The 19,311-nt window shown below is 38.9% G+C and overlaps 1 protein-coding gene across 4 annotated transcripts in view; it reads right to left on the bottom strand.

The window, feature by feature from the left end:
- The window catches only part of LOC135247694 (integrin alpha-3-like), a 118,747-nt gene that overhangs the window by 60,172 nt on the left and 39,264 nt on the right, over positions 1 to 19,311 (bottom strand). For all 4 annotated transcript variants that reach the window (XR_010328271.1, XM_064321443.1, XM_064321442.1 and 1 more), the window contains 11 exons: positions 16,047 to 16,129; positions 15,482 to 15,731; positions 15,247 to 15,345; positions 14,653 to 14,857; positions 14,302 to 14,495; positions 12,624 to 12,712; positions 10,189 to 10,325; positions 8,802 to 8,891; positions 7,828 to 7,895; positions 7,593 to 7,729; positions 4,300 to 4,446 (listed from right to left, as the gene is read on the bottom strand). Coding sequence is in view for 3 of the 4 variants with exons in the window: in XM_064321443.1 (XP_064177513.1) it covers positions 4,300 to 4,446; positions 7,593 to 7,729; positions 7,828 to 7,895; positions 8,802 to 8,891; positions 10,189 to 10,325; positions 12,624 to 12,712; positions 14,302 to 14,495; positions 14,653 to 14,857; positions 15,247 to 15,345; positions 15,482 to 15,731; positions 16,047 to 16,129 (1,499 nt within the window). In the remaining variant the exon portion in view is untranslated. The remainder of the gene's footprint in view (positions 1 to 4,299; positions 4,447 to 7,592; positions 7,730 to 7,827; positions 7,896 to 8,801; positions 8,892 to 10,188; positions 10,326 to 12,623; positions 12,713 to 14,301; positions 14,496 to 14,652; positions 14,858 to 15,246; positions 15,346 to 15,481; positions 15,732 to 16,046; positions 16,130 to 19,311) is intronic.

The raw sequence follows: 19,311 nt of genomic DNA, 5'->3' as shown, positions 1-19,311 counted from the left end.
AGAAGCTTGTGGAAGACTACCCCAAGCGTTTGATTCAAGTTAAGCAATTAAAAGGCCATGCCACCAATTGCCACCAAATACTAACAAAGTGTATGTAAACTTTTGACCCACTGAAAATCTGATAGTACATAAAAGCTGAAATAAATCTGTTTTAGCTATTATTTTTAAATGACCTCTTATGGAAATAAAGTAGATACCCTAATTGACTTAACACAGGAAATCTATGGTAACATGAAATGTGTGGAGTTGTGCAAAATTGAGTTTGAATGTCTTTAGCCTAGGTGTATGTAAACTTTTGGCCTCAACTGTAGTGGTATCTACTGTTACCAAGGTGTACGTGCAGGATATATGTGACAGGAGCCACTGAACCCAGGCGTAAGTCACATGAGGTGATTCTCCAGAAAATCGCGTTTTAATTTTTTAAAAAAATTTTCACCAAAATTCACTTTTTTTGCAGAAATGACTTCTTAAACATGTATACTTTCTAATACCTTAATATCAAACTCGTATTTGATCGGTAAACATAAGAAAAATTTAAATAATTAAACTCTCTTTCTCTCTATCTCTCACTCTGTCTGCTTGTTGCGAGGGGGCAGGACAATGGGCGGAACATCCATATTAATGACCATTCCGCATGACATTCCTGCATAAGTAGTCAGGAAATACCCTGTGTTGTTTACAAATCTAGTCAACGTTTTTTACAAGTGATTATGAGTGTCTCGGGAGATTCTATCATGAGTGACAATGCTGGTAATGTGGCTAAAGCTCTCCTCCAAATTGCCGAGCTGAATTTAGTTAGTGCCAGCAACAAGAACGAATGGATTAATATGGTAACGGATTACTTTCTGGATAGAGGTGACGCAGTTAAAACAGCAACATTATTTGTTCGATTTTTAATTGTTGTTACGTCCCCTCCCTTTTTCAGTGTCCAATTTCGCAATTGTTGGCAACGTTGAATCACGGTTTTAGTTCCTGGTTTCATTTAGGGTTGCCAACCATCCCGCAAATAGGGTGTGAAGACCGTAAAATCATTAGCTGCTACAAACGCCTCCTCTTCTCTTCCTCAGAAAATTATGTTGGATACTCAGCCAGCAACTAACAAGGACGATATTGTTTGTTCGTCGTCACTGTCTTTTTAAGAAACACTTTATATCTGCGGGTCATATTTTCAACAATCAAAATATGGGGTCATCAGGATTTACTAGGCCTGAAGTTTCACCACCTTCAGTTGTAACTGAGCCTTTAGTCCTATTTCTTCTGCTCATGTTCTTGAAGCATTAAGAAATATAGATCCTAAAAAAACAGCCGGTCCTGATCTGTTAGTGCCAAGGCTTCTGAAGCTCGCTGCACCTCTTACTGCTGATCCCCTCATTCATATTATTAATCTGACTCTTGACTCACACTCTTCCCAATGGCTGGAAGGCAGCATATGTGCTCCCCTTGTTTAAAAGTGGTGACCCGTCTGAGCTGAATAGTTAACAACCCATTTCAAAACTCCCTTTTCTTTCCAAAATTTTAGAATCTCTGGTTAATACTCTGATCAAGCAGTTCCTACTTGACAACAGTATACTTAGTAATGTGCAGTCTAGTTTTAGGTCTGGTCACAGTACAATTACTGCAGCCTCTATAGTAATTAATGACATAGTCAAAGTGCTTGACAATAAAAAAAAAACACTTTGTTGCCCGTTTTATTGACCTTTCTAAGGCTTTTGATACAGTTGCCAATTCCATCTTAATTGATAAATTAAGGAATGTTAGTTTTGAGTATGCAACAGTAAATTGGTTTACAAATTACGTTTCTAATAGAATCCAATGTGTATCTGTTGATGGCCAAAAATCATCTTTACCCCCCAAGGCTCCACCCTGGGCCCTGTGTTATTTACAATTTATATTAATAATATTTCACATGCTTTAATCAACTCAAATTGTAATATCCACTTATAGGCTAATGATGCAATTATTTATTGCCATGCCATGCCCAAGCCTTTCAAATACTTCAGAATGCTTTTAATTATATTCAGTCAGCTCTTTTTGATCTACAGCTGGTACTTAATGCAGGCAATACTAAGTGTCTACTGTTTTCAAGGTCTCATTCTCAGTCCATAGATGAACTTAAAATCACCACTCTAGATGGTAAATGCATTGAAAAGGTATCTGGCTATAAATACCTTGGGATCTGGTTTGATGATAAGCTTAGTTTTAAATTGCATATAGATAATTTTTTTTTTTTTTAATCTGCGGACAAAGTTAGGATTCTATTTGAGGAATAAATCTTGTTTTAGTTATAAAATCAAGAGGAAACTAATTTTAACCTACTTAAAAAAACAGTTTTAGACTATAAAGACATACTTCACATGCCTGCTTTTTAGAAAAACTGCACTTTTCATGTCTTATGTTCTATTTACATGCATAGAAATGGTCGCTTTCAAATGCTCATGAAAATGCTTTCAGTTCAATGGAAATCATGCATAATGAATAATGACTTTTGCTAGCCTATATACAAAGAGTAGATTGATTGCTTAGAGATCAGAGGGGGATTTTAGCAATATCAATACAATCACTGTAGTATTAGCAGTTGTTTGACTTGTTGCGGACAGTTATTCAGTTATTGGATTATAAAATACCATAATAGTCAATCTAGGGTGTCAGTTTCAGCCCTCCTTTGGGGAAGGGGAATGCCTTGTTATTTCTTTTTTCAGCTCTAGTGGTTTTACCGACCAAGACAGGGGTTTTTGCATCAAAGTGCAAAGAGGCCAACTTGAATCAGTGACTGATGAAAGCAATAATTTACGAAAATGCTATTTTTAATTGCCTGCGTCTAATTGGGCTTTAAGAAAATAAGTGAATTATCTAGCCAGAATACATACATTATCATAGCAGAACTAGATAGCTAGCGGTTTTCTAACAATCTGCTGAATGTGGGTCTGGTTAGTGAGCTGGCTAACTTGTATTTAGAATGGTATATTTGGGCTTACTCATTATATAATTTAAACATATATCATTCTAGGAATTGACAGATAGACAATAAAATCTGCCTGACTAGATACAAAAGTGCATGACAAATGGATCGATAATACAACTGACTGCACTCACCATTTATGCCTTGTTTGCTAACATTAGAGTTAGACAGACATACTGTATGTGTGTCTGCTACAGGTGGCTCACGCTACAAGTTATCGACTGGAATCTTCATTCATCTTTCACAGACATTGATGATGACTGGCTACAGACAGAATTGATTACACCCAAATTCTAATCCTTTTCCTGAGTAACCTGGATGTTCTGTACTTGTTTTGAAACTGAATGCATGCAAACTGAATTTCTAAAAACAGAGTGCCAGATTTACTCAGCTTTTTGTGCTAAAGCAATAATTAAAGCTGTAGTGCAGGGCTCTCAATCCTTATAAATTTCAAATGAAACATGCATCACACTGTGCTTATACTGTCCTCTACTGATAAATCAATGAAACTAGAACAAACTGAAATGAGTTATAACGCTGTTGAGAGAAAGTGGCGGACGTAAATGCCTACCTCACACTCTATTTGCGTGTTTATTTCTGAAAAGGATAGTTCAAGACAATAAATGACCACTTAATCTTGAAAGGGGCATCTTTTTTGTGTAAAACCAATGGTAAGATGGTATATTTATTCCATATTTAGTTGCAGATATTGATAGTAGGCTGATGTAGCATAATTCTACAAAAATACCTTGTTTATTTTGCAATTCAGTGAGCAGTGTTTTTCACAAGTGTGTGGGCATGCCTTCGGGCTATTGTTGACTGTATCTTGATATGACATGACGTAACATGAATGTTTGGCGATGAAAGAATATCTTAATGAACTCCCAGATAGACACTATTGTCTGAGGGGTATAGTTGCAAATGAATCTGCAGGGAGTGGGTGCTTGTTAAATGGATGATATATGCGACAATGGTGACACCATAGTTCTTGTGTATTATCTATTAATAAAGCTTTTCCACAGAGTTTGTTATTTCCACTCATACTTTGGTTGCACAAGAAATGAATGTCTGAGTTGAACAATCTCAGGACATCCTGGCCACTAGGGGGCTTGTGCACAGGAATTAAAGTGTACCTCCTGAAGACACAGTATAAAGTCTGCTGTCAGCATGCAACACCATTTCACTGAAAGAAGCAATATAACAAAAGTTTAGGCTCATATTAAAACTGTTGAGTATAATGACACCAAAGGGTGAACATCCATCCATTATGGAAAATTGTTACATTTGTGCTGGTAAAGCACTGGATGGTTTAATGCTGGACTGCGGGAAGTGTACCATACCTCTGCTCTCTCACTGAGGCTCTGTGCCCCACTCAGCATTGGGAAGGCGTCCAGGTTCTGCAGGTTTCGCCGTGCCTTGGCCTTCTGCTCATACAGAGACACATTCAGAGAAAACACCACAGGTTCCAGTTTGTCATGGATGGGGTCCTGTGGAAAGAAAACACAAAAATATACCTCTTACAACCTCCCACCAATAACTCATACCTGTTCCTCACAAAAGGAATACAATCTGCAGCTTTGGACTGACATTTTCATAATATGAGTTAATTTAGAAAGTGTTAGCATATACAATTGAGGCCAAAAGTTGCATACACCTACGCTAAAGATATTCAAACTCAGTTATTCACAACTCTGCACATTTCGTGTTACCATAAATATCCTTTGGCAAGTCAATTAGGGCATCTACTTTGTTCACATCAGGGGTAATTTTAAAACAATCGATTAGAGACAGATTTATTTCAGCTTTAATTCACAATATCAGAATTCCAGTGGGTCAAAAGTTTACATACACCAACTTGACTGTCTCTTTAATTCTGGCCCCACACTAGAGGATAATTGGGCCGATTTTGTGCCCGATTCGCTCTTCCTGATAATCGCGGGGGCGTTCCCGATCCAAGGTTAATCTAACCGATTATCTGACCAAATGATCCTGTAGTGTGAGGGGTTTACAGACATAATCTTAATGTTACAGACTGGATCGGAGTCTCCCCAATCTCGAATCGTAAATATCAAACATGTTTGATATTTACGATTCGAAGTCCTATAGTGTGAAAGGAACAGCCCTACGTGCCAGCCAGATCCCTCCGTTCTGCTACCTCAGGACGCCTAGCACCTCCCCCTCTTCGCGCCTGCACTTCCAGAACACGTCTCCTGTCTGTTCTGGCCCCACGATGGTGGAATGACCTCCCTGTGGAGGTCAGAACAGCTGAGACTGTGACCCATTTCAAACGACGACTGAAGACCCACCTCTTCAGGCTGCACCTCTCCCCATCCCTCCCTTCCCCCCTGTAAATGACTAAACTTAGGGTTGTAACTAGGCAGCTGTTTCATAGGTGACTTAGGCGCATCAACTGTCTTAACGACTACTTGTATTTTTATTTATTTTTATTTTTCCATAGATTGCGTTGTTGCCGTTCTCGTTGTTAGTGTTAATCAGTTTAACCATCAGGGTCCAAGTTGAACTATGCGGTTGTTCCCTGCACTTGGACCGGTACTTCTCTCTAGGGGTTTCGTCATACTTGTTCCTGGTTATGGTTATACGCTTTGTTGTACGTCGCTCTGGATAAGAGCGTCTGCCAAATGCCTGTAATGTAATGTAATGTAATGGAATATTGAGCAGAAACCAGCAACAGCCAATGAGAGCGAGCTGACCGGGAAGCGTCACCAACCGAATTAATTTTGGCTTGCCGAAACCGAAGAAGTTCTCTGCGGACGATATTGTTTTATACTCGATGCGGTTAGGCAACTGCACGTAGCAACAAAAGTATCAATATTATTGTATTATGTATATATGTAATTATTGTAACGTTGTGGTCTCCATGGAGATGGGGAATCAGCTTGCAGAAATAAAAAAAGTCCCTGGAATCGCCACTCTGAAATCGTTTAGTATAAATGCCAAGTGTGTGGTCCTGCGTCTGGACTGAATCGTCTGGTGTGTGCGTTCTTACGATTAAAATATTAAAAATCGGTTAAATCTGTCTGTGGTCTCCCACGTTTTTAAAATCGGGATTACGATTTGAAAATCCTCTAGTATGCACCAGGCTTAAACAGTCTGGAAGATTCCAGAAATTGATGTAATGACTTTTTAGAAGCTTCTGTTGCCCAACTGTCATAATTAGGAGTTAACTGGCACCTGTGGCTGTATTTAACCGCCTACCTATACAGCCACTGCCCTTGATACCATGGGAAAACCCAAGCAACTCAGCCAAGACCTCACGAAAAAAAAGTGGACAATTTCCAAACAACAGAAGGTACCACAAGCATCTGTACAAATAACTGTATGCAAAAATAAAAATCTTGGGACTACACAGACACTGCATTGTTCAGGAAGGAGGCACAAATTAACTATCAGGGCTGAGCAAACTTTGGTCCGAAAGGTTCAACTGAACCCCAAAACAACAAGAAAGGAACTGGTGAATGAATTTGAGGCAACCAAGGTATCTACATCCACCATTAAGATAATCCTATATCACCACGGCCTTGAAAGGCTGTCACGCAAGGAAGAAACCCCTACTCGAAGACTGGCATTAAAAAGCCAGAATGAAGTTTGCAGGTGATAACCAGGATGAAGACCTAGCCTTTTGGAGGAGTGTTCTCTGGTCAGATGAAACAAAAATTTAACTGTTTGGCCATAATGATCAGCGCTATTTACAGAGGAAAAAGGGTGAGGCTTTCAATCCTAAGAACACCAGCCCAACTGTGAAGCATAGGGGTGGCGGCATCGTGTCAGAGTGTTTTGCTGTAAAAGGGACCGGTGCACTTCAGAAAATAGATGGCATCGAGGATTATCTAAAAATACTGAAGAAACACCTCAAGACATCAGCTAGAAAGTTAAAACCTGTTCACAATTGGGTCTTCCAGCAGGACAATGATCCTAAGTCTACCTCCAAAATGGCTTAAAGACAACAAAGTAAAAGTACTAGAGTGGCCATCACAAAGCCCTGAACTGAATCCCACAGAAAAATTTGTGGACTTAACTGAAAAAGCGTGTCTGAGCAAGGAGGCCCATAAACCTGACTGAGTTATACCAATTCCGTCAGTAGGAATGGGCAAAAATTCCGCCAAAGTATTGTGAGAAGCTTGTGGAAGGCTACCCCAAGTGTTTGATTTAAGTTAAGCAATTAACAGGCAATGCCACCAAATACTAACAAAGTGCATGTACACTTTTGACCCACTGAAAATATATACATAAAATGATATAGTACATGAAAGCTGAAATAAATCTGTCTCATCGCTATTATTTTAAAATGACCTCTTATAGAAATAAAGCAGATACCCTAACTGACTTAACACAGGAAATGTATGGTAACATAAAATGTGTGGAGTTGAGAAAAATTGAGTTTGAATGTCTTTAACTTAGGTGTATCTAAACCTTTGGCCTCAACTATATGAAAATGTTTTAAAATCAAATTTTGTTTTCATCAGCATTCATGGAAAGGACCAACAGGTCCAACAGGGTCAGAATGTCAGTCTAATATCTGTCGATCTATCAGTTTTATATTATCTGAACAATCATGGGTTAAAGAGTCAGGCTGCAATGTGAATCAGTATAAAAAGTAAGGGTGGGCTCATACCATCAGGCTGAGGTCCAAGGCTTGGCACATGGTAGAGGGCATAGACAGGAAGCCTGTGTAGATGTCATGCTTATTGTTGATGAAACGAACACGTGCGCTGCGTTGATTCCGATCAGCCTCCACAGTATACTTCACAGCTAAATTGAGGAGGTACAAGAGTAGAGTGAAGAGTCAACCAATGGAAAAACATAAGTGGTAAAAATATGTTTATTATAAAAAATGGATAGCCACTTACTGATGTTCTTCTTATAGTCCTTGTTGCCTGTGCTGAGGGTGTATGAGAAGCACACCTTGACAGTCACACTGTAAAGCACAGCAGTGAAACATTTGAAAATGAGAGATTTTGCTTGAGTTACAAAAAATAAAAACTTTACAAAAATTAAATTCAAGCAAACCTGTGCTCTAGACCAATATCTTGACAAGATGGCCCATCCAACAGCCATAGTACTGCTTATTTGTAATCCCATTCTATGACCATTGCAAACACAACCCCAACCTTTAATTTTCTGCACTAAAACAATACATTTAATTGGACAAGGAATGATTAAGGATTTTAAAGAAAGTATTATTTGCCAATATTAAACAAATAAACAATTCTGTCACACTGAAACAGTGCCATATGCTTCACTCTTATATTCAAACAGCATATCATAAATATAAATGGCTTGTAATTTTTCTTTGCAGCATACACTGTAACTCCTACATTATTAAGAAAATCACTGTGGAGGTGTAGTTTTGGTTAGGGTGCCATCTGCAGGCGGAGATGCAGTGGTTTTGCTGGCCTGCAACTGCAGCTGTATGCAATTACAGTAATTAGTAACACTTTATCTGTTCTGCCTGCAATGAGAATGGGACTCTGGAATGAGATACACACAAGAGCTGCATATCATCTATTCCCTTCTCCTGTTGTGTGTGTTTTGTTTGTTTGTTTATTGGAGCGCACAATAAAAAAACCACGAGAACGGTGGCGATTACAAACTCTGTCTTCGGCATAGTTGTCCTGAATCATCTAGTAATAAAGCTAGAACACAAAGTTTGGGTTTTAAACTCGTTTGGTTGCAGGAGCACTGAACATCTGAGTTGAACAATCTCATGATGCCGGCGTCATGGCCACTAGGGGTTTGCATCAACAAGTTAAATAACTCCAGGGCACAATAGTACAAGAAGCAGAGTTGCCAGAAATTTCTTATAAAAAATAGGGCTTCTTACCAGGCCTTCTCACCAGGGGTGCAGTGGTTGGGGTCCACTATCTTGGGTAGCACAGTGAAGTTTTTGGAGAGGTGAATAACTGGACGTGCCCTAGTAATAGGGAGACCATAAAGGCAAAGGTTAAAAGGGAAGCATATACAAAGCATACTGTGGCGTCTAATTGTGCTGATACAGCACACAGTGCTCTTCAGCACTCTCAGTAAAATACCTGTACAATCAGGCAACTGGATTCAAATTGTGGTTATATTCCCCAGAAATGACAATTTATTGTCTTCTTAATATTTCTTTCACGTTTTTAACCCAATTATAACCATTAAATTGTAATAAACACTATTAGATTATTGTAACCTGTTCAGCAGACAAGGACTGGTTGGGCGTGTATCCTGCGCTCATTAACATTCATATCCATAAGTCAGGTCATGTATAAGCCATGCCTCATTGCTAGCTACAGTAGGTTAGAGCTTGTTAGAGCAGATTGTCCAATGCAGAAACCTTACAGACAAAATGAAAGAAAGCAACATAAACTAAGCTTTACCATCGTATAGTTAAACCTGAAGATAATTCAATGAGTAATAACATTGTACACCTAGCTACTTTACACTAACATTAAACTCTATAGCAGTCTCAAACTACAGACATTACATTCGAATGAAGAAAGTATTTGCTGCCACATGTCTATATTTGAAAGATATTTACTTGTTGCCAGCTAACGGTAGGACTACTTACTGATCCACCGTGTTCTGCAAAAAGTTCCAGGCAAAATTGGGCACTGCAAATACTATCTGTACAAGTTATTGCAATATTGCAGTGCCGGTGGGCTCCAGAGATAAAACCCATTTCTTGTAGGTCTCTTTATTTTATGAAGTGTATTGCTTTCTCCACATCCAGAAAAGGGGCAATGCTTAGGCATTTTCAGCTTAGTTTGCCTTACCCACGCAAAAGTGGAAAGTGCATAATTTACATATCACATGTCGAAAAGATTTCACTGGACTTAAGGCTTTTGTTACGTAGCCAACACCCACTTAACCCTGCCCACTGAAAACCTGGTATTTGGCCAAAGGGGAAAGCAAGCCAATTTGGGAATGTTTTTTTGTTTTTTCCACAAGAATCATTTAAAAATATTTGCTTGTTTGGCTTGCTGACATCCTCACTAATTGCCCCTGCAAAGGTCTGCACTTACTGTATAATAATAAACATCAATGTACATGTAAATCTACTGAACTAGCTGGAAACCTGCCATGGATCAAGACTGGTATGCTTAAATTGAGCTGGTACAGAGGATCAGTGATAGGCAGAGCTTTACAAGAGCAGGACAGGTGTTTCAGATTTTCCAAGATAACCATAAAATGTAGTGTAGAAATAAGAAACAGTTCCCAACACTCCCCACCTCAGCAGAGCGATGCGGTCATCCAGGGAGCCCACCAAGACATCAGGGTAGCTGTTCTCATCCATGTCCATGCCACCGTTGATAGAGTAGCCAAATGTCTGGAACTGGCCATCACCCACCTCCTTCCCTTCAATCACCTGCCAAGACAAAAAGGGCTTGTAAAATAGCAGTAGAGTAATAACCTTTTTTAAAAATTAATTTGTCCTTTAATTCTGTTATGAGCATCACATTTTACAATAGTATAATAGTTGGGCCATCTCAATTGCTGATATCACTGCATATTTATTATAAATGAATACAAAAACTGGCTCGCATCATCATTGACTGTCAAAGTGCTTCACCCCCCACAGCTCACTGACCAGGTTACATTATCATTTAATTAATTTAAGTAATTTAACCCCTTTGACCCCAGTGGTCTTCACGCCGGCGTGCCTAGATTGCTCAATGCAACCAAACTATGAGTTAAAAATGAAAACTCTGTGTTCTAGTTTCATTAGTAGATGATACAGAACAACTATGCTGAATATGGAGCTTCGCAGCACCACCATTGTCGCGCTGGTCATTCATTTAACACGCACCCACTCCCTGCAGTCTCATCTGCAAACCCTCCACCCCATGACACACTGGACAATAGTGTCTATCTGGGCATTCATAAAAATATTCTTTCACCACTAAAAATTGTATTCCATCATAGCAACAAGATAAACTCAACAATAGCCCTAAGATATGCCAATACATCAGTGAAGACCCTGCTCACTGAATAACGAAATAAACAAGTTAAAGACAAAGATAAAGACACATTTTTCTAAAATTATACCATGCCATTCTACTGTCAATATCTGGGACTAAATATGGAATAAATATACAACATTACCATTGGTTTTACGCATAGAGATGTCCCTTTCGAGACATCTCATATATTGCCTTGGACAATCCGTTTGTGAAATGCACACTCATTTGTGATGCCTGGGTACCTTCCAAAATAGCTGCATGTAATACCACGCAGACAGTTTATGGTGTTGTCGCCCTTTGTATTACAATCTGACTTGATTAACAATTAATTTATCAAATAGGTGAAAGTATAAGCTTTCTAACAATGTATAACATGTCTAATTTAACTTTTTGAATAGCGTTTTGTAAACCTGCATAACCAAAAATTGTGAATCATCATCTCCGCCTTATGCATTCACTCTGTGCACCAGGCAAAATGAAATTGATCAGTTTAATCTTATTTTGCAAGATATTATTATTATTGAGGACTTCTGAGCATAGCTAAGCCATATGTTTCTTGATGGATCTAGCTGACATAGTTTTCTGGAGTAAGTCATGAGAGGAACATTGATTCTCTGTCTCTGTCTGAACACAGGTAAGAACACAGGTTCACACTTTTCATTGATATGTAAGTGTTACTGTTCAAAATATTTAGGTTATGAACGTTATTTTTGAAATTGAGTGTCTTCAAATAGGTTAGTGGAATTTTATAATGAGGATATTTCACACTGTAATGTAAGCTTCCGTCAGTAGCTTCAGCAGGGTTTGTGCACATGCACCGGATGTGATGTAAGCTGGAACTTTGCCAAAAAGTGGTGAACGGCTGAATATTGTTTTAACGTCGTCCCATCCACATACAAGGAAACATTAGATACAGTAGAGTACAGAAAAACATACAGAGTTAATGATTACACATTTAGGTACTGTACCACATTGTGTGATAATGCTTTTGCGTTATTTTTAAATCACATTTGGAGCGATTTTGGATGTGTTTCTGGACCCCTAGATATTTTAGACCACTGTACTGACAGAGAGCTTGTAATTCCCACTTGAAAATGATGCAAAACAGTTGATCTGTAGTGAAATACATGATTATGTTATGATTTACAGCAATGCATTACTTAGACCTTTTTGGATAAATGTGGAGACACTGGGAACACTGCTTACTTTTTTCTTTATAGATCTTCAGTAGTTCTACATATCCACCCTTATAATTTACCCACTTGTGGTCAAGTTTTTGATCCAGGACATGTATAGTTTAACCTGTCTAATATATGGGATCTCTTAGTATTTCATTGCAAACTAAAAAAGAGCTAATTCATTTTTGCTTTTTTGCCTAGACAATTGCATGTATGGCACTTTATTTATTCCTAAACTATGAATATAAACTAATATGTTATTATTAATGTAGCATTTTAAATCATACAAATGTATTTCTGCATTTAAGCCATTTTTAAGCCATGTCATGAGTTAAAGCTTTAAATAGGGTACCCCCTAAATGGGAAAGGATTGGCCAGATTTGTCATTTGTGTGCAAAGGGGTTAAGTAATGCTGGATACATAACTAAGGGGTACACATACAATAAGCACATGAACCCAGATTCAAATCTCCAACCTCTGGTGAGGGATAATGTACAATAAAATGACCGAAGTGAGAGCTGTTACCTGACTGGCCTCTTGGGAGATGCCCTTCTTGCCACCCACCCAGATGAAAACCTTCCCAGTGCCATGAAATGGAGCTCCTACTGCAAAGTCTGCAGGTTAGAGAGGAAATGGGTATCAGGGACAAATTGAAACTGGTTTGGTGTGAACCATAAATCAGTAACTTCCCACCATTAACATGGAGACAGCATCTCAACGAAACAAAAAACAATAGTAACATAAATGAGCAACATGACCTCTTCCCACTTCCACAAGCCTTGTTTATTCAAAATTAGGTGGCAAATATAATGGTGTGGGTGCTATATGATGGATGCATCGCTAACACTCACAACAGCATTCTGTCAGTGAACTACAACAGTTTCCTCCAGGGGAGAGGCAGGAAATCATTGGTGATTAAATAGCTGGGGTCCAGTCAGCTCTACTAATAGACAATGGTGTGAGTCATGACTATGGAATTAATATTTTACAACGAAGACACAAAACATGCTTGTACATATTACTACTTGCTTATGAAGCACACACACATATCCAAAATATTCACACATACGGAATATTTGCGCTCATCCACATGGAACATTTGTAGGCTAATTCTGAAACATTGCCTCTGATGAGATAAACAAATTTGTCTAGCTTCAGTAATTGACTTACGGTTGCCATGTTATGGCAATTTTCATACTGAAAAATATTTTCATAAAAAATATTATGATTATCTGATCATAAAACCTGGTTCTAATCAAAGTTCCAGTGTTATCCAAAGATGTCATATCAAGGAATGGATTTTTCTACAAGACAATGACCCTGACCTCAAAATCAATCAAGAGATATGGCTGACTACATGATTACTGTTTTCCCAGAGATGGAAAATCCAGGTAAAAGTAAAAGTCCACCCCAGTATTTTGTTCCAATCACCTGAATTTGCAAATTAGCATACGTCTTCAGCCAGGAGGTAGAATTATTTTGCAAAAACAGCTGGTTGAGTTCAGGGATGGAAGAAACAAATGGCAGTACTTTTACTTTCTGACTCCTGGACGGCAGTCCACAATTTCACTAAAGGACCTTGAAATATTTCGTATTGAGAAATTGTCAAAATCCTTATATTATCTTCACCATTCTCATCAATTCTATAAAATTTGACTCAGTTGTTTCATCTTTGTAAAAGGAGGGTGCACAAAGTATTGAAAACAGTACAGTAATTTCAGCATCTTTCATTTTGGAAAACAAAAAATGGTTACTTGTTAAATAGCATTTCCTCTGAGCAATTGTATAAGCATAAAATAATTTAATTTTCCCATTTTTATACAAGCAATGCAGAGCATTAGCTATATTCATATTCTTATTCTTATTGTATATTCTTATATTATATTCTTATTTTTATTTTGGAGGGCACTGTATACTTGTCTTTCAAATGTCTGTCAGTGATTCACAGTAGCGATTGCAAAAATGTCATAAGTGTGTATTCCAGTACAGCATGTGTGTACAAGCATTTTATAAGTATGTGTGAGGTAGGATGTGACTTACAGATACAATAAGGAGCCTTCTGGATAAAGTAAAAAATGAAATTTCATTTGACTGCAGCCTGAACCTGGATTTCTAGTAGGAAAGGCCTTACAGATATGTTCAGAGTCTTTCCCCAGAAGCTCCCTTAGTGAAAAGTTGAATGTGGAACCGCAGTGATGTTTACCTTGGAATCCGTCTTGGTTGATGTCTCCGATGGCTGCCACTGCCAGGCCAAAAGCTGAAGCCCTGAAACCTGTCAGCACCATGGTGGCAGTTTTCTGAAATGCCCCGTTCTCATTCATGAACAAGTAGACTGCCCCACCCTCCTCCTTCTTGCGGTCAAAGTAGAATGGGGCCCCCACAATCAGGTCATTCCAGCTGCAAAATACCCCATGTGATCACATGCATGCACACACACACACACACACACGCACACAGTACACATGTACATATAATTCAGTTTTACCACTGTGAATGGTCTACTGAGACAGATCTAATGCAAGAGTGGGAAATAGTCAAGCTGACGGTGACGTACTCATCATTGTTGAGATCGGTGACAGCAAGGCTACTCCCAAAGTAGGAGCCCACCTGTTGCCCAGGAATGGTGATGACGACCTGCAGTTCAGTATCCGCTTTCAGTCCTAATGTGACCGATCCTTTGGCCTCATCCCGAGGAGACCCTGTCACCACTGTGTACTCATGCCTACTCAACAACTTCTTCTCCTCTAAGACAGAGTAACCTGCAACATATCACATACGTGGTTCAATTTAACCAATCATACACTGTAACACTGTAACACGTCATTCATTTGCCACCAAAACCCACTCATTTTTAAATCTTTTGCTCACTGTAACACTCACTGGGTCATATGCTACTCAGGGTAACACACTCAACAGAACATGCATCACCCACTGCAACACAACTATCGAAACATAAAACTACACAGCACTCTAAAATACGTCTAAAAGTGTTTACATAATAACCATAGAAACTTAAAGAGTATGAACAAAAATTATATCTATATCAATTGTAGTGTCTTTTGTATTGCAACATTATCAATTTCCTCTGGCATCAGGGAGTGCTAGTGTGGCACAGTGCAGAAATCTGCCTGTAGCATGGACACCATACCCATGTAGCTGTAGCGCTTGCTCAGCTGGCCAAAGTCTTTAACATTGGAGTCCCAGGAATTCCCAGGAGTGGGATCCCGCCATGTGACATGAACATTGCCTAAAATAAGGTGACAGACGTGAAAGTCATCACAGATGTTCAGGAACAATCACAATGATCACAAAGTAAAATGGTGCAAATTAGGTATAAATGACATGAGGTATACTCTGACATAAAAGCCCACAATGGCTCATACCTTGCCATACAAAGCTGCCTGGGGAACCAATGTAGATGTCTGTTTCAGTTATGCCTGCTGACATGCCCATGTTGCACATTCCCTCCAGCTCCATGTCAAAGTTTGGGTTGCAGGCCTCATAGTTGTATTCTTGCCAATCATCAGTGAAGTCATAGGTCAGGGCATTGCCCCGCACATAGCACTTTCCAATCATCCGCCATTGCTCCTCTGCACCCCCTCTGATCACCTTCACATAGCGATGTCCACAAGCCTGGACGAGAGCGAAAGGACAAAATGGAGAAAAATGTATTTTCTTTACCCTATTCACTTCATTCATCCTTCAACACTTTCAAAACCTTCTTTCTGCACTGGAATAATATCATAAAGCTATTGAATTGAATACATAAAGATATTTTGTGCTTGCCAGCACTGTTACAATACAACAAGAAAAATACAAAATGTGCACTAGGCAATTCCTCTATCAATAACTACCTATATCAATGGAGAGTCAGTGAGCTCTTCTGTGTTAATTATGTCAACCGAAAACAACATCAGTCCATGCACAGGAAAGTGTGGCAAAACCTACCAGCACACGTCCCCCTTGTTGCTGCCTCTGGCTTGCCACACTGACTCCCAGCCACATCCCTTCCACCATTTCATTGGGATCCGCTGAGAGGGGAAGAATGTGTCATAAGACCACTCCCCAACTTGCATACTATAGGATCATGTCATACCTTAAAATATGACTTACATAAAGCATTACAAAAGCAATTATATAAAATTTAATGACTTGATACAGTTCACTAAGTGCTGTATGTTAACATTCAATAGCCAATGTATCTAATTCTATGCTGTTTCACCACATACAGTGTATTGGTTGGAATGTAAGAGGGCATAGACACCAGCTGCAGTAATCAAGTGCATTAAGGGAATAAATTACTTCTGTTTAACTGGCCCGATTATAACTATGATGAACTATTTCTGTCTTGAAATGGACTCTCTAACCTCAAATGAGCTATAATTGGAAGTTTTGCATATGGCGATTAAATTAATATAATTGACTGGACCAACAGCTCTTTGTCTCTGAAAACAATTTAAACTCATGTATTGGATCTAATATTTTCGAAGACTGTACTTGTACCTCTTCCCAACCAGTCATTTTATTAAAACTTGTTTGTTATCTTTATCTTCAATACCATCATTTTTGTTAAGAAATTCCTACAATACTCATCACTAAATGCAGTTTATCAAGGAAAAATGTATGTATGTACAAAATTACAGTACAGTCCAACATAAAGAGGAACGGTATTAGCAAAATAAACCAAATTAACATTTTTCTGGTGAGAATTCGGTTTAACACCATCTAAGCGTTCGGTGAAGAACTACATTTGTTTGAAAAGTGAAAATTTTCTTGCCCTGAGTTACAGTGAGCACTAGGGCTGTCAAAAAATATTCGAAGTTCGAATCATGTTCATGCATTAACATGCAGGCTGTAATTTCATGCGGCGAATCATGTTCATGCATGCAAAGTTCATTTCCTGTGCTAACGTTACTTCCTCTGTCAACAAAAAACGTTCTGCCCTGGACCCAGGGCAAGTGGATCGTCTGGTTTTCCTTGCCAATAACCTCCGGTGATACTTCCAGCTCTATTGACAACTAACGTTACTGGTCAGCTAGCCTCGCGAGCCAGTCTCTTTTTTCACTTCGTTCAACAGATCTGGGCAGCTAACAATTTAGGCTAAATAATGTTCCCATGGCAGGCTATGTTTCCTTTCTTTTCTGAAGATTTTGAAAAAATTTGATGATGAAAGAAGTTAAACAAACTAAACAGAGTAAGTAATTAATGTTGTTTTAGGCTACAGGTATTAGCCGTTTGAATAGTTTTTGTGTTAAGAAATAAACAGGAATTTCCTATAAACAATCATTTCCTGATGATTAATAAATGCCGATGTGTGGCAAATTACATCCACGTGAAAGTGCTTTAATCATTTGCTTATTAGGCTATAGAAACTGCAGGGGGCTCATTTATAAAATGAACTTGCGTGCATACGTCAAGTGAAGACCTGACGTAGAGCGACGACCGTTTCCACGGTCAAATCGAGTCATGTTGAAATTTTTAAAATCACTACTTTGAAGTGATTTTCTATGCACGCGCCACACAGTTGATCTGAAATACGTTTTGTAAATGAGGCCCCAGATGTAGTAACCTAGTATTAAAGTTCACCGGTGTCCTCTATTCTACTGCCCGCTCGTGGAAAATAACGTGTAGGCCAGTTTAGAGGGAGCGTCACGTTTGGCCAACAACAACACCCCTCATTCCCTTATCAGCAGTAAGGACAACACATGGCAGTAAAATAAAAGGAGGCTCCCCAGCCTCCAATCACTTATTACACAGTAACCCACATCATAAAACTTTTTTTTGTACTTTCTACGGTTACCTGGTCTCGTTTATTTTTTAATCAAAAAATTGTATACCCTTTCAGCTTTCAAAAAGTTTTAAATGTCAATATGTAATGTACTTACATTGCATTCACTTTTGGAATATACAATACTGGCTCCTTTGTCTATGTGCATGTGCCTGTAATCCAAAATGCCCCTGCTCGTATTCAAGCTAACGCTGTTAGCAAGGTCAGCCATTATTTTAAACTCAATCAGACAATAATCCATTTAGAACATGGCTGGTTTATCTGACCACCCCTCTCTTCAGTACAGTAGTAATTTGTATAGCAGATGTTTGCTTATCTGAACAGTGATAGGTTTACTTTTATGCCAATCAAATCAGAGAATAAATTAAACAAGAATTTAACCTTTCAAATGAGCCCTCATTGGTGTTGATGGATCCAGCCATTCCCAAGTAATCTAACTACATAATGCCAGGAGGGACTCTGTGTAATGAAGATCGTGGAGTGAATGCGAGCAGTAGTGGTGGGCATTCCAGTTCCTTTCAGGGACACAAATGTTTTGACTCAGTTGCCTAAAAGGATTCATTCCTGGCTTCGTTCTCTGGTTCCTTCACAGCTCTTGTCCTGACTCCCGCGAACGAGAACGAGTGTCACGAAATGACTGGCTCCGACTTCTGATCCTTTGTTCACTGACTCTAGTTCCTAGTGAACAAGAATGAGAGTCATGCAGGGACTGATTCCGACTTCTGATTCTTTGAAAGGATACAATGACAATGAGGTTGCAGTGCAGAGTGTCAGCTTTAATTTGAGGGTATTTTCAAACATATCAGATGAACCGTTTAGAAATGACAGCACCTAAGAGCCACTAGAGATCGTCACTACTCCAATCCTATTGTGTCCTTGTCTCTTGATGTCTCTTGATTAATTGTCTTGAATTTTCGATTATTCGTTTTTATACAACAGCTTGGCTGAATGCTCATTTTTTGGTTGGTCCGAGGGTGTGCATTCATTTTCAATAACAGGACACGTCGGCCTTTTAACAGTTCTACAATTAATGCGCTACAAAATCCAACATTCTAAAGAAATTAAACAGCAATTTTATTCTTTTGATTTTGAATTAATGTTACATCCCCTCTAATTTCATGACAAAGCTAAATCACGGTTTTGGTTAGGCTACTGCAACTTATGGCTTGATTTACGGTTGCCAACCATCCCGCAAAATACAGAATCGTCCCTTACTTGAACAATAGAATAGGCATTCCATAGATATTTATTTGTTCCTAGTGAGCAAGAATGAGAGTCATGCAGGGACTGATTACGAATTCTGATTCTTCGTTCACTGACTCCAGTTCCTAGTGAACGAGAACGAGAGTCATGCAGGGACTGATTCCAACTTCAGATTCTAGTTCCTAGCGAAAGAAATGTGACATGCTGTCCTTTGTATGTGAA

This window comes from Anguilla rostrata, chromosome 2 (genome assembly GCF_018555375.3).
Source record: "Anguilla rostrata isolate EN2019 chromosome 2, ASM1855537v3, whole genome shotgun sequence".
NCBI classification, from domain to species: Eukaryota; Metazoa; Chordata; class Actinopteri; order Anguilliformes; family Anguillidae; genus Anguilla; species Anguilla rostrata.
This window is presented reverse-complemented; position numbering and strand designations above follow the sequence as displayed.